The sequence below is a fragment of the Prunus mume genome, linkage group LG2 (genome assembly GCF_029339155.1).
Source record: "Prunus mume cultivar Tortuosa linkage group LG2, ASM2933915v1, whole genome shotgun sequence".
Lineage (NCBI taxonomy): Eukaryota > Viridiplantae > Streptophyta > Magnoliopsida > Rosales > Rosaceae > Prunus > Prunus mume.
The window spans coordinates 26556750-26570353 of NC_142699.1; the positions used below are offsets into that span (position 1 = coordinate 26556750).

The 13604-nt window shown below is 36.3% G+C and overlaps 2 protein-coding genes across 2 annotated transcripts; both read right to left on the minus strand.

Annotated features, from left to right (window-relative positions):
• Positions 1-1009: 1009 nt before the first annotated feature.
• On the minus strand, positions 1010-3165 carry PAP85 (cupin family protein). The gene is made up of 6 exons (XM_008226060.2): positions 2598-3165; positions 2342-2517; positions 2069-2185; positions 1703-1981; positions 1265-1604; positions 1010-1155 (listed from the first exon to the last, which is right to left on the minus strand). Exons 1-6 carry the CDS (start codon positions 3163-3165, stop codon positions 1010-1012), a joined length of 1626 nt encoding a protein of 541 aa, XP_008224282.2.
• A 2519-nt stretch (positions 3166-5684) lies between these two features.
• Positions 5685-9367, minus strand: LOC103324023 (cyclic nucleotide-gated ion channel 1-like). The gene is made up of 7 exons (XM_008226059.2): positions 9161-9367; positions 8519-9035; positions 8195-8392; positions 7068-7372; positions 6852-6963; positions 6486-6737; positions 5685-6379 (listed from the first exon to the last, which is right to left on the minus strand). The coding sequence occupies exons 1-7, from the start codon at positions 9214-9216 to the stop codon at positions 5819-5821; spliced, it is 2001 nt and encodes a 666-aa protein (XP_008224281.2). The 5' UTR covers positions 9217-9367; the 3' UTR covers positions 5685-5818.
• Between the last annotated feature and the right edge of the window lie 4237 nt (positions 9368-13604).

Genomic DNA, 13604 nt, shown 5'->3' on the forward strand with positions numbered 1-13604 from the left:
AGAAGATGTTCCCCGTATTAATGCAAATTAAGCAAATTAAGAAATATCTAATGAGAAGAATCCTTCACAATCTATCAGAGATATTTTACCTAAATTATCCTGGAGAATTAAATGGTTATTAGCCAGATAATAAGAGTAAATACTTGCATATGTTCATAGAAGCCACATAGAAAGAACGTGAAATGTTGGCTTATGTTTAAAAAAAAGTATTTTGTGATTTAATTGATTTTGTTTATTTGTTTGGTGATGTTAATTATCCAGAGGTCCAAACAATCGTAAGGTCATAAAGGATGTAAGTTTGAAATAAATTAAAATAACTCAAACTCCAGAGAAAACTAACCCCTCTCTTTCAGAAAATACTCCTACAGCCGTTTTCACTTTGAGGGGGAGGAATCCATTATTCTTCCTGCCCTCTCCCCTCTTCTCTTCCCTCATTTTCAGAGACAAAAAATTTCCCTATTTGTCTTCGATTTGTTATGATTTTCCTCCAATCATCGTAAGTGACTGTGTTTCAACGTCGGATCTTTACCACCATCCTTTTTGCAATTTCTTTACGTTTAGAATAAGTCACAGAGACTATTTGAATTCTCTTTGTATATTTCACGTTTCCTGGGAGTTTATTTAAACAAACTGAAGCAAACCAATCGTTAGTTTTCATTTTTCAATTTTTTTTTTTTTTTGTAATTTGAGCGGCCAAATTTAACCAACACTATGGGCTATGGGCCTTTTTTTTTCGGTTTTGAATTTTTTTATTAGGTAAATTCTGAAATTGACATAAATCTACTCTATAATTAACAAATTGTTGGTTAGCACTAGTAGTCATTCTTATTTTTATGGTACCTAATTATGAGCTAGTCACATTTATTCATTTATTTATGTAGCACAAAACTAGCTAGAGCTCTCTACACACAACTAATCAAAAAGCTCACTCTACATGAGCCTAGCCACTTCAAAACTCCAGCAAAGCATACTACTTCTTCTCTACATACTTGAAGCCAGTTGGGATTGCTTATGCCTTCTCTGTGCTGCTCCCTCTTCTCGAGGCAGGCACAAAATAAGATTGCTTCTGACTGGTCAATATTTGTTCCATCTCTTGCCCAAATGTCAGCTGCGTAGCCTCTCTCTCCATCTGCTTCATTATGTTGCCCTCTTGCCCTGCATATATTTAACAAAGCAGAGAACATATAATTTATAAACACACCCAGTTAATTAAAACAAAATGTAATTATTAAGCATATTAAGTCTGTCTTGATTAACAATTTACCTGCTAAGAAGTTCCTCATGTTGTTTCCGGCATTGATTCCGAATCCCACAATTCTCAAATTCTGGTTTTGGTTGCCGTTGTTGTTGGGGTGGTTGTTTTGGGCAACAATAGACACAGGATGGCCTGCTGGGATAACAAAGACATCACCAAGTGAAAGCTTGCCACTTACCTTGACGTACGCTCCACTCTGCTGATCTGCTTGCTCTTCTTGATACTTCATCTCTTCTTGGCTTGCTGGTATTGTGAACTTTGGGCAGGCCATTTCAAAGTATCCCATTCCATCTACCACCATCATCAAATATGTTGCTTTAGTATTGTAGTGTGGCACCATCATAGCTTCCTGCAAAAATTTCGCAGATTTTAAATTTCCCTTACTAAAAACATTTGTATATGGAATTAAATTTCTTCTGGGAATTAATGTTTTAAGTTTTGCCCTACCGGGTTGATGTCAAGCATAGCGACTGAGACATTCATGTCCTGGAGCTGGTTGAACTCCTGAGGGGGAGCCTCATAGAACTTGCCATAGTTGTTGGAGTGCAGAGGTCTTTGGCTTAGCAGACTGAAATTTAAATCACTATCCATAGACCAAGGGACTAGTTTGCGCCACCATGGAGAAGGTTGTTTACTCAATGCCTCGAGTTGCTCTTTTGAGGCTCTTATGATCATGCCCTCCCGCTTCTGCTGTCCAAAGGCCTTTTCTAGCTGCTCTCTTGGGACCTGATAATCAAATTAGTAATTAGTGTAAATGAACAAATCAAAAAGAAATAAAAGAGAAATATTTAAGGAAGAAAAAAACAAACTTACATCAAAGGCAGCTTCAAGAAGGTCATTGCTGAAAACGCTGTAGTATGACTCGGTACCGTGCAAAAAGCTATAGTCTGACCCGGGTTCGGGATCTTTATAACCAGCAGGGAAGAATTCCTGCATCCAATGATCAAAGCAATTCCTAAAAAAAATCTATAGAAGTTTTTTTCCTAAACGAAAAGAAGTAATTCATTTTCACGTTTCTATGTGAAAATTTGAAGTAGGTTTTTCTAATAGCTAGCATAGAAATTCGAAAAACAAAAATTTAATTACCTCAAATAGGTCAAGAGTGTTGACTGGCTGAAAGAGCTGTACGAGACTAAGATTTTCTGTGGTGTGATTGTTAATCAAGTAGGTGGTAGCCCCGGCAGGAACTCTAATTACATCTCCATTTTCAATCTTGAAGGACTCTTTCGTGTCCTTCATCACAAGAGTGAGAGTGCCTCTTCCTGTAAATTGTAATTCCAATTCATTAAGCAAAACAAAATCGACTCAATTGTCAACAGAAAACAAAAGAGAGACGTCTCACCGTTCCAAACAACAAAAATGGATTCAGCGTCGAGGTGGTAAGGGAGAACAAAAGTGCCAGGCGTAGTCTGAAGCAAGGCCGTGCGGTAGTTTTGAATTCTTCCCCGGAGCAAATGCGAGAGCCTGGCAAAGCTCTCAAGGACAAAATAGGCACCTTCTTCAGCCAAAAACCGAGGCCTCAACTCGAACTTGGGGAAATAGTAAGGGTTAGGATTAAAAGTCGGCCCCTCCTCCTCTTGTCCCTTCTGCTCTTCAGCTTCTTTCCTCAATTGCTCGTCAAATCGCTTTCGACACTCTGTCTCGCACTGTTCGGGGTCCTCACTCGTTCCGCAGCTCTGCGAGCAATAGAAGTATTCCTCTCGAGCATCTTGAGGATGATCTTTGGATCTTAACAAGCTATGGCGGCCGCCAACGTCTCTGCAAATCGACTGCTGGCATTTCTGATTATGATAATCACTGAGGGCGTTGATCAGTGGTGTTACAGAGGAGGAGGCTAGGAAGAGAGTGGAGAGGAAGAAGAAGAAGAAAGGGAGCTTATAGCTAGCTTTGATGGTGATCTTGATCGCCATGTTTAGGGCTAAACCTTGTTATATCAGGTGTTTGTTTGTAGTGGGAGGCTTTTAATAAGGCAAGGCTGAGCATGCAGTGTGTACATTTGGCCGTGCAGATTACATGCAAGGTGACCAGTGTCCTAGCCATCTGAGAAAATAAGGACGAATATATTTTGTCAGACTAATATTGAAAGGAAAATGCTAGCGAACCATATTTTTATACAGTATTGTGTACCAACTCTAACCTTTTATTAGAGAGGTGACTCGTTGTATTGGTGGGTTCTATTTTTATTAGAGATGTGATATATAAATATGATCAGTTTAACATAATTTTTTTTCGCTACTATTTAAATTTTTTTATTTAATAATTTCTGTTAATATTTTTGTTATTTAATTCTTGGGATAGGGGCTGTGGACCGTGGTTTTTTTTCCTCCATCCTTTACTTTTTTTGTTTTGTAATTTCTTAAATATTTCAACTATATAGATTTATTTGTATTATTAATTATTGAAATTATAAATCAAGCAAAGTTGGTATATATATATATATATTGTTTATAAAGAGGTCCAAATGAGGCATAGTATTTTAAAGCATTTTTTTTAATATGATAAATATATACGGATATCAAACTAATTTGTAAAATAGTTTGCAAACAAAAAATTTTGGTAAAACGTCGGTACATTTGGCTGAGCATATTACATGCAAGGTGACCAGTGTCCCTAGCCATCTGAGAAAATAAGGACGAACTTTGTCAGACTAATATTGAAAGGAAAATGCTAGCTAACCATATTTTTATACCGTATTGTGTATCAACTTTAACATTTTATTAGAGAGGTGACCCCATTGTATTAGTAGGCTCTATCTTTATTAAAGATGTATATAAAAGATTAAATGTTAAAATAATTCATGTGTTTTATCTCATAGGCCAATTTAGTCCATGTGTTATCAATTTGGCCAATTTGATCCTTGTGTTTGTATATGTTAGTCATTGTGGTCCATTCCCTTAAAAATATAAAACATAAAATATTTAAAATTAGCTAGCCTCTTCGCACGCACTTCCGCGCCTACAAGAGGCTTTTTTAAAATTAAAAAAAAATAATTTTATTGTAGAATTAAAAATACAAATTTATAAATAAACCCAATCCTAGACATGTGTTTATAAAAAAAACTCCAACACTATTTAAATATAGAAACACACCCAAAATCAACCCTAAAATCAACAATTGTATATTTTTTGGGTGTGTTTATAAATGGGTTTTGAATGTGTGTAATGATGGGTTTTGGGTGTGTTTATAAAGTGTTTTGAGTGTTGGATTTTTTTATAATTTCAGCCCCCATTTTGGGTGTGTTAATGAAACTCCCAATTAAAAAAGATAATAGGTTGTTGTGTTTCTAAAAAATAGGATTCATTATCTGAATTTTCTTTTAATTTCAATTTTTTTAATATGAAAATGTATGAATTTACCATATTATCCTTATTTAATTAATAATTTTAATTCTTAATATTTGGATTAACTAAGGGTATTTTCTGGTATTTTGAATGTTTCACAATTTTCTGCCTTTTGCTTTATATATACTAACCTCTCTGCACGCGCTTCTGCGCCTACGAGAGGCATTTTTTTAAAAAAAAATTAAATTTATTTTAAAATTTAAAAAAGATAATGGGTAGTTATGTTCCATAAAAATAGGATCTATTATCTAATTTTTCTTTTAATTTTAATTTTTTTAAATATAAAAAAGTGTCAATTTTATCCTCATTTAATTAATAATTTTAATTCTTAATATTTGCATTAACCAATGACATTTTTTGGTATTTTAAATGTTTCACAATTCTCTGTCTTTTGCTTTATATATATTGAATATATATATATATATATTAAAACAACTGTAATTGATTATAAAATTTAAATTTAATCTGAAAATGGAATATGTTGTTTTTAAATTTTATCTTCCTCAATTTCACACACACACCTTAACCACAGCCCAAACCCAACCACCCTCACCATCACCACTCCAACCCTAAACCCATAGCCACCCTCACTACCATTCCAACCCCACCTAAACCACAACAACTCTCTCTCTCTCTCTCTCTCTCTCTCTCTGACAAATCACGAAGATCTTCATAGCTGGTCATCATATCCTTGATGGCTCTACCGCCAATTGATCATCCTCATTGTAGCAAAAGTCGACGACATTCATGTCAATGGATCAGAGAGGAGAGAGAGAGAGAGACGAAGGGTAGAGTATGAGAAAATCTAAAACATAAGAGAAAATAAAAATTGCAGCAAGAAAAGAGTATTATTATTATTTGACTAAGAACCCTTTTTTTTTTCCTACTGGAATCAAGACCATTGGAGGTTGAGGTTGTGTGGGTTTTAATCATTTTAGCATTATTATTATTTGAGTTTAAATCTTTATAATTAATTACAGATTTTTAAATTAATTTTAAATGTCCTTCTTTTAGGTTTCATCAAAATTTTGAAGGAAATGATCAAATTTGTTAACAGATACAAACGTACAGGGACTAAATTGGCCAAATTAATAACATGGGGATTAAATTAGCCAATAAGGTAAAACATAGGGACCATTTTGACATTTAAGCCATATAAAAATGTGGTAAGTCTAGCATATATATATATATATAAATATAGTTTCTACAGATGAGATATATACTAATTGATCGGTGGTGGTGGTGTTGACAAGTTATTTGAACCCACTACTGTAACCGGGGTTAAGGTCGTGGGACGCTTCATTGTGAGTTGTTGGACTGCTTTTTTAATTATAGACTTTGCCATGGACTCCTTCGCCTCTTGAGATGTGTCACCCCTGTTCAAATCCCACTGTACTTTGTGCCAGGAGACTATAGTTGCCAAGTCCTTGGCCATGAGAGCAAAGGCTTCCACTTTTGTCTGACTTTTGAGGTGTTTGGTGGAGATCGGAAGTTCGGTGATAGAGGGTGATACCGAACTCAGAATCTCTTCCCCATAAATCTCACCTTTCCCAAGGGGCTTGGCCGCTAATAATGTCGAAATATTTGATGGGGAAGCAGCAGCTTCATCACCACCACCACCAGTACTAGAGTAAGTCCACATAGTCCCTTCAATAATGACGAGCAAGCGATCCAGTGGATCTCCCATTCGGAAGGGGAAGCTGTTCTCGTTGTACATCACTGGCTTCAGATATTCGCACATCATTTCCAACACTTTATTACTCATGTTTTTAAGCATGGGCACCTACACACACATATATATATATACACTTCATTGAAAAATAATTAATCAAATCCCTTACTGATAATGAAGTGGAGGGAAGGAGAGAGATCGTGGTTGAGGAACATACTGCCTTAAATGCGTCCATGCAAAGACAACGCTTTAGAGATGTTCTGGTTTTCCAGGGAAGCATAGAGTAGAGGTCATTCTGGAGATCAGCATCTTTGTGTTCTTTCAGTTTTTGCTTTACGCTTTTCATGATTTCTTTCTTTATAACATCAGGGAGTTTATTTTTGGATATCCAGCTTTGTATATCTAGCTTCTTTATCTTAATTTTTTTCCTCATCTTCTCTGATTGTGTAGCTTGCATCTGCATAAAAGTCTGTCTCCGCAACAAAATCACAACATTATATATACTGGATGAACAGGGGCCCTGAATAAATTAAGCTCAAATATAAAATTATAATACAGATATAGAAATTCAATATATACCAACCTGCACATTTCCAATCAGATATAGAAATAGCAGCAAGCCAATGACAGAAATAAGAATTGCAAACAAGTTTTCCCACACATACGTACTTGTTGTGAGATTCGTGCCAAAGTTACTGCAAATATATTACTCACATGATCAAGCAGTATCACAGATGCTAATTACCCATGAGCTTGCTAGCTTATAAACAATTATAATATTTGTTGCTGAGCTACATACCTAAGGTTTCGCAGGCCCCACCAAAAAGAGTAAAAGAACTTCGTTCCAAACTTGATGTGCTCCGTGTTTTGATTCTTAAGGGAATCAAGAAATATTCCAAAATCAAATGACGACGTAGCATTATCACCGGTATCCAACGGGCAATGCTCGTTCACAAACGTGATATTTCTTGAAGTAGTAGCTTGACCATTGCAGTAGACAGTGTTGGTGCATTGTGCGAAATCGATTTTATGGTTTATGCAGGCCTGGTGCCAGCATGATATCTCTCGTTGAATAGAAAAGAAGTACCAAAAAGCTCCGAGTATCTAAAAATAAAAAATGAATTAACCAACTTCTTATTAATTAATGATTAATTGATGCATTAAGAAAACTTCATGTATATATGGAGATGTTATGAATTTCTACATTAATGAAATTAAATAGGCAAAAAGTAGTTGTCTTGTTACAATTGGTGACAAAAATAAGTTCGAAGGGTACCTCCGTATAAGTATATGTGTGTATGCGTACATATGTAGCTTTATTAAACACCACTTAGCCGGTCAATGGGTCTAACCCAATGGAAAAATACATTGACTTGCATATCAGAGGTGTTCGAATCCTCAATTGTGTGTGTGTGAGAAATCCTTCTCCCCTATAGTCTAGACTGTCGTTTGTACTATAAAAAAACACCAGTTACCCCAATAGACATGAAACGTCTAGCAACTGATCAAGTAGTAAGTACGGGAGACCTTCCTCTTGCTATTTACAAAGAAAACTCTACTTGGCATGAATCAATTTATCCTTACAGAAATTATAATTAAACAATGTAATAGCGGGTTTCCTTTTGAGTTATTAACAAGCCAAATATTATGCATACATCTCATAAGCCAAATGGTGTTCATTTACAACTAGACTCACTCTACTTATGGCTTTTATATATGTTTCCTTCAATTTATCTAAATATTTTAACAACTTTCTTACCACCTTGTTTAAAAATATTAAATAAGTGAAAAACATCACACACACACAAAACAAAAACAAAAACAAAAAAGCCTAAACCCTTTTTATAAATTAAAAATAATTAAAAAATCATTTTACATTAGTAATTACCAAAAAAAAAAATTGAAATGAATTGTGATGAGACTTACATGACTTGCAAGAATATAGAGGAAAAAATTGAATAGACCTTTAACCCATATTCCAGTAGTCCTTTTGAGTTCTTTGGAGGATATGTGAATTCGGTACATCCTTGGTAGGTATTGACCAAGAAGAAGGATATTCATAACCTTTTTATGTTCCAAATATCCGAAGCCCCTCATTTTGTCAAAAGTAGCTACTATTAGCAGCTGGAGAAAATAAAATTTTTTTAAAAAAAAAGGAAAAAAAGAAGAAGGGTTAATTAGATTAACTATGTGGTTAACTTAACATTAAGAGCTACACACAATGATTAATTAGAGTTCAATTTGTCTTACTTGCGGGATGGGAAGGAGAGCGAAAAAGTCAATTATGATGGAGACAGATAACCACGACATTATTTCCTGGGCAACTCCAATCAACCTTAATTTTGATTTGGGACCCGAATGTTCTCCAGTTTCTACCTTGGAATTGGAATGTCCATTGCTCTGGGTGATTGGGGCCATAGTTTTGAGGGTATCTGATGCCAATTTAGTCCCCAACGGCGACGGTGACTGCGACGACTTTTTCTTGGTTTGAGTTTTGAGACCGTCACAGATTTCATAGATGAAATGCAGCAGGAAAATGATATCCGTGAGTGATCGTAAAACAAGAGCAACAGTCTGCAACACTTTGTCCATTTGAAGGCACTTGTTTAGCTGATCGATGATTGGAATGTAAAAGAACAAAGGGTCCAGTGAGACAGCAAACACACACGATATTACAAACATCTTATTCCATATATAACCGTATTGCCCCTGTGGATTACAAATCTCCTTTATTGCGGCAGCATACATTTTCCCCGTTTTAACCCGTCTGGAAAATGACACAAACAAACATTACCAAAATTGCACCCATCATTGAAACTCTCTCTCTCTCTCTCTCTCTCTCTAATAATCTATACAAAAATTATTTATTTATTTATGTAAAGAAGTACTAACCCCTCTGATTTCTGCGTCTGCTTCTCCGGATCTGAAGCTAGTCTGGTGCTATCCATGAAAAACAATGCCTGATCAGTGTTGAATGCAGTACTACTTACTCGAAGCCTGTATTAACCAGACAGTGAAAGAGAAAATGGGATTTGTTTGAGAGAGAGAGAGAGAGAGAATATGGAAACTTAACAATAAAATTGAAATATCCACCAACCTCCAGTCCACGCAGTTGAAATACCACCACAACTACTAAACATCAATAATTTCAATGACAATATTGGGCCCACATACCCCATTTTAGGATAAGAAGATGAAAAGAAAAAGATGTATGGGAACATATCATTAGTAAATATTCCAGGTCTGATCTTTGAATCTTTCATATATTATTAAAGAAAATTTCTGTCACGATGCACAGTAAATTGTAAGTATGATTATTGTCACGAAATTATTATTCAAGTTCTACTGCAGTTAGTTCTGCTGCATTTTATTAAAGTTTAATTTACGCAACTTGTTCAATTTCTGTTCAATTATTACGGGGACCGGCTGCATGCCAGAAAATTTTAAAAAATTATTATTATAATAAGGTGTTTTTGGCTAGTTGATCCACCAAACAAAAAACATTTTAGTCCATCTATCATATTACGAAAATGCAAGCTGCAGGATCTGTCTGCTACACATGTTCAACGGGTAGACCTTTTCCGGTGAATTTTGATCTTTCACGACAATGTTTTGCCGGCAAATATTGCTCTTCCCGACAACATTTCCTTTACCGGAAAATGTTTCCGACAAAGTTCGCCGCAATAGATCTTTCCCAGTAAATTTTGATCTTGCCCAATGAAGTTTTGCCGGGTAGACCTTTCTCGACAACTTTTTGCCTTTACGTATGGGATGGGGATATACGCATCTATCTCATTCATTTAGGAGATGAAGTAGAAGCCGAGCCGTCTTAATTACATGGTTTTGCAGTCCATTTGAGTTTTGATTAGGATGCCCAATTATTAAGTAATTATAGCTGTAGAAACTGATTTTCCATTATATTATTCATATGATCATTATACAATATATATAAAGTCTGTAGAGAATAATCTACAGTTACAACAAGCCATTATCATAAACATAAATATGGAGTTATGACCTAATAACAACGTAACTGACAACTGACCATTTCCTATCATTAGTAGGATTAACTATTGTAACTCCCTAATACTCCCCCGCAAATCGAGCACACACAGTATAGCAAGATTTGAATGAAGAAACTACATAGTAATGGAGATGGCGGCAGCAGTCGGTTGTAGTAGTCCAGTAAAGGGAACCAAAAAGAAGAACTCCAATCTCCAGAGTTGCAACAGCGGCATGAGAGAAACAAAGTAAACATAATGCCCATTGAAAGGCAGGAAGTGAAGGTAGGATAAAGAGCATGCGGTAAGTGAGAAAAAAAAGTAGCCATGTAGAAAAATAAAAGTTGCGCAAAATAAATAAAAAAAGTTACACCCATAGGAAGAGAGGAAGTGGAAAGAAAAGAAAATGTATCACATGGTAAGCAACACAGTAGAGGATGCAGCACAACAGTAGAGGATAAGAGGTGAAACCAACTTGGGACACAGAGAAAAGAAAACGAGAGCATGGGCAAGTTTGAATTTCAAAGCACCATAGAAACAAGAAGGTATGAGGAAGAAAACCACGGGGGAATAGAGAAGTAATAAAGAAAAATCATCACACGAGCATAGAAGCCCATAGAGATTAAAATAAAGAGGGATTATTGACCCAAAAAAAAACAATAATACGAAATAAAAAAGGAAACCAAGTGAGACAGAGAAAGTAGTCAAGAGAGGGAGAGAGAACAAGATGCAAGAGACAATCCATGAAAAGGAAAGGAAACTCAAGATTCCAGAGACAACCCATGACAGGGAGAGAGAAAACACAATTGAAAAGAAGAGAAGAGAATACCCCAGTAACATAAAATAATTATAAAGAAAAGAAGACAATATCCGAGTAAAAGAGAAGAAGAAAGGCAGCGCAAGAGAGCATTGAAGAAGACAGAGACCAACAGTAAAATCAAAGAAATAGATTGGGCTTAAGAGGGGAGGAGAACACAGGTTGAGCATAGATAGAGCGTGAGAGGCCGATACCAAGGCAACAACACAATGATAGGGCTTGAGTGGCCAATACCAAGTCGGCAACACAGAGGAAGAAACAAGGGCTGTGCAAAGGGAACACTGGCAGGGTAGCAAGGTAGAGAAGGCTCGGCGAGCGTTGACGAGGCTCACGGAGGAAAGAGAAACCAGCTCAGCGAGAGAGACGGCGTGAGGGAGACAAAGAAGTGGACAGAGATGTCAAGAGAAAGAGAGAAACCAACAATAGAAAGGTGTGGTCTTCAAGGGAAAACAGAGATATGGCCATCATGCCAAGAGACGGACATGGAGAAGGAAGTGAAAGGAAGTTTTATTTTTATTGATTTTTTTATTTATTGTTATTTTATAAAGAAGATACGGGCTTCTAATAAAAACAAATAAAAAACAAAATAATAAAAAACAAAATAAAGGAAGGAAAGCATAAAGTTGAGGAGCACGAGTGTTTGGGCAGGAGAGAGAGATGAAGCGAAGGGGAAGCATGCGTGTAGATAGATATTGGAAAAATGGGGGGCTCATGACACCAAAGAGAAAGAGAGAAAGTTCAAGAGGGAGTTTTGATAGAGAAAAAAAAAAGAAAAAAAATGAGATCCTGGAGAGAGAGAGGGAGAGAGAGGATAGAGCACATGAAGGATAGACAACGATTGTGCAAAGGGACTAACGACAGTGAAGCACAGCAGGATAGATACAAAGGCTGGCTAGGATAAGGCTTGGCGAGCGATGACAACTGACATGGGGGAGAAGGCTCAATCTTCAATAGAGAGCATAAAAAGGAGAAATGGCTCAATCTTCAACAGAGAGCATTACATGGAGAAATGCATGGCTCAATCTTCAACAGAGAGCTAGACACGGAGATAGTGAAAGAAAAAGGCTCATCAATGAGCAGAGAGCTTGATAGGGAGCTTTGAAAAATAAAAGGAAATGGCAACAGCATAGAGAAAGAAAAAAAAAAGACTGATTATAGAAGGGAGGAGAAGATGGAGAACTATACATAAGCAAACACCCTTCGGGTGAGGAGAGCCAACGACTCTCAATGTTGGCAAATGAAGGATCGCTAATTGGCATTAGCCATTAGCTCTGATACCATGTAGAAACTGATTTTCCATTATATTATTCATATGATCATTATACAATATATATAAAGTCTGTAGAGAATAATCTACAGTTACAACAAGCCATTATCATAAACATAAATATGGAGTTATGACCTAATAACAACGTAACTGACAACTGACCATTTCCTATCATTAGTAGGATTAACTATTGTAACTCCCTAATAATAGCCATCGAATTTTTTTCTTGTGTAAAGAAAAGATAATGGATGTTTGATCAAACCATCCATTTTTTCTTAGGATGTCCGTTTCTTTTTTCTTTTTCTTTTTTTTCTTTCTTCCTCTTCTCTTCTTTCTCCTTTCTTCTTCCCAGGCCCCGTTTCTTTTGGCTATCGTCATCCAAACCAACTCCTCATCCAAATTCTTGTTATATAGACACCTGAAGTTTCCAATCAAACCCAATTCCAACACAAGCAACCCCAATCCAAAGATGTCCAAATGCAACAGTTTCATACAAATTCGTGTTTGTGGAGATATATACGCCACAAAGTCGAGCACTGCAATTCAGAGTCGAACACCTGCAATTTCAATTTCTCTCTCTTTGTAGTTCTCTATCCTTGTCTCTCTCTCCCTCCTGATCTCTCCATATTTTCCCCTTCAAAGCCCCTTTTCCTCTCGACCCTCCCCCTCCTTTCTTCTCCCTTCTTCTTCGTTCCCCTTCTCTGCAACTCCTTTGCTCTTTTAGCTTGAGCAAGTTTAGGGTTTCTCTAATACAAGCCACCCATCTCCCACCTGCCAACCCATCTCTTACCCTAAGATATTCCCACCTTCTAACCTTGCCAAAGGCTTTGACAGCCTCTAAAACCCCAAACCAAAACAAACCCACTTGTCGTTTACGCCTAGAATCAAAATTCTACCAACACTATGAACTATTTTGAGAGAAGAGGAAGATATATGTGTTAACATTAATAATGAGTAGAGAGCACCTTCTTCAAAGAGAAAGATAGATGTAGATTTCATCTATCTTTCACAGAGTAGCAAACAAATTTTTAAAGCAACACAACACTTTTCTGAAAGAATTTCTCAAACTTTTCTTTCTGAGAATCGACCTCAGGAAGCTTTAAAAATGGAGATGGAGGAGGCGTGAACTCTGGGGGAGTGGAAATTATGGCAAAAACATGTAATTTTTTAAAAACATATGAGGGTAGTATAGGGATTATGAAAGTTTCATTAAAAGCTCCACATGCTTCAAAAAGAAGCAGATTTTAAAAG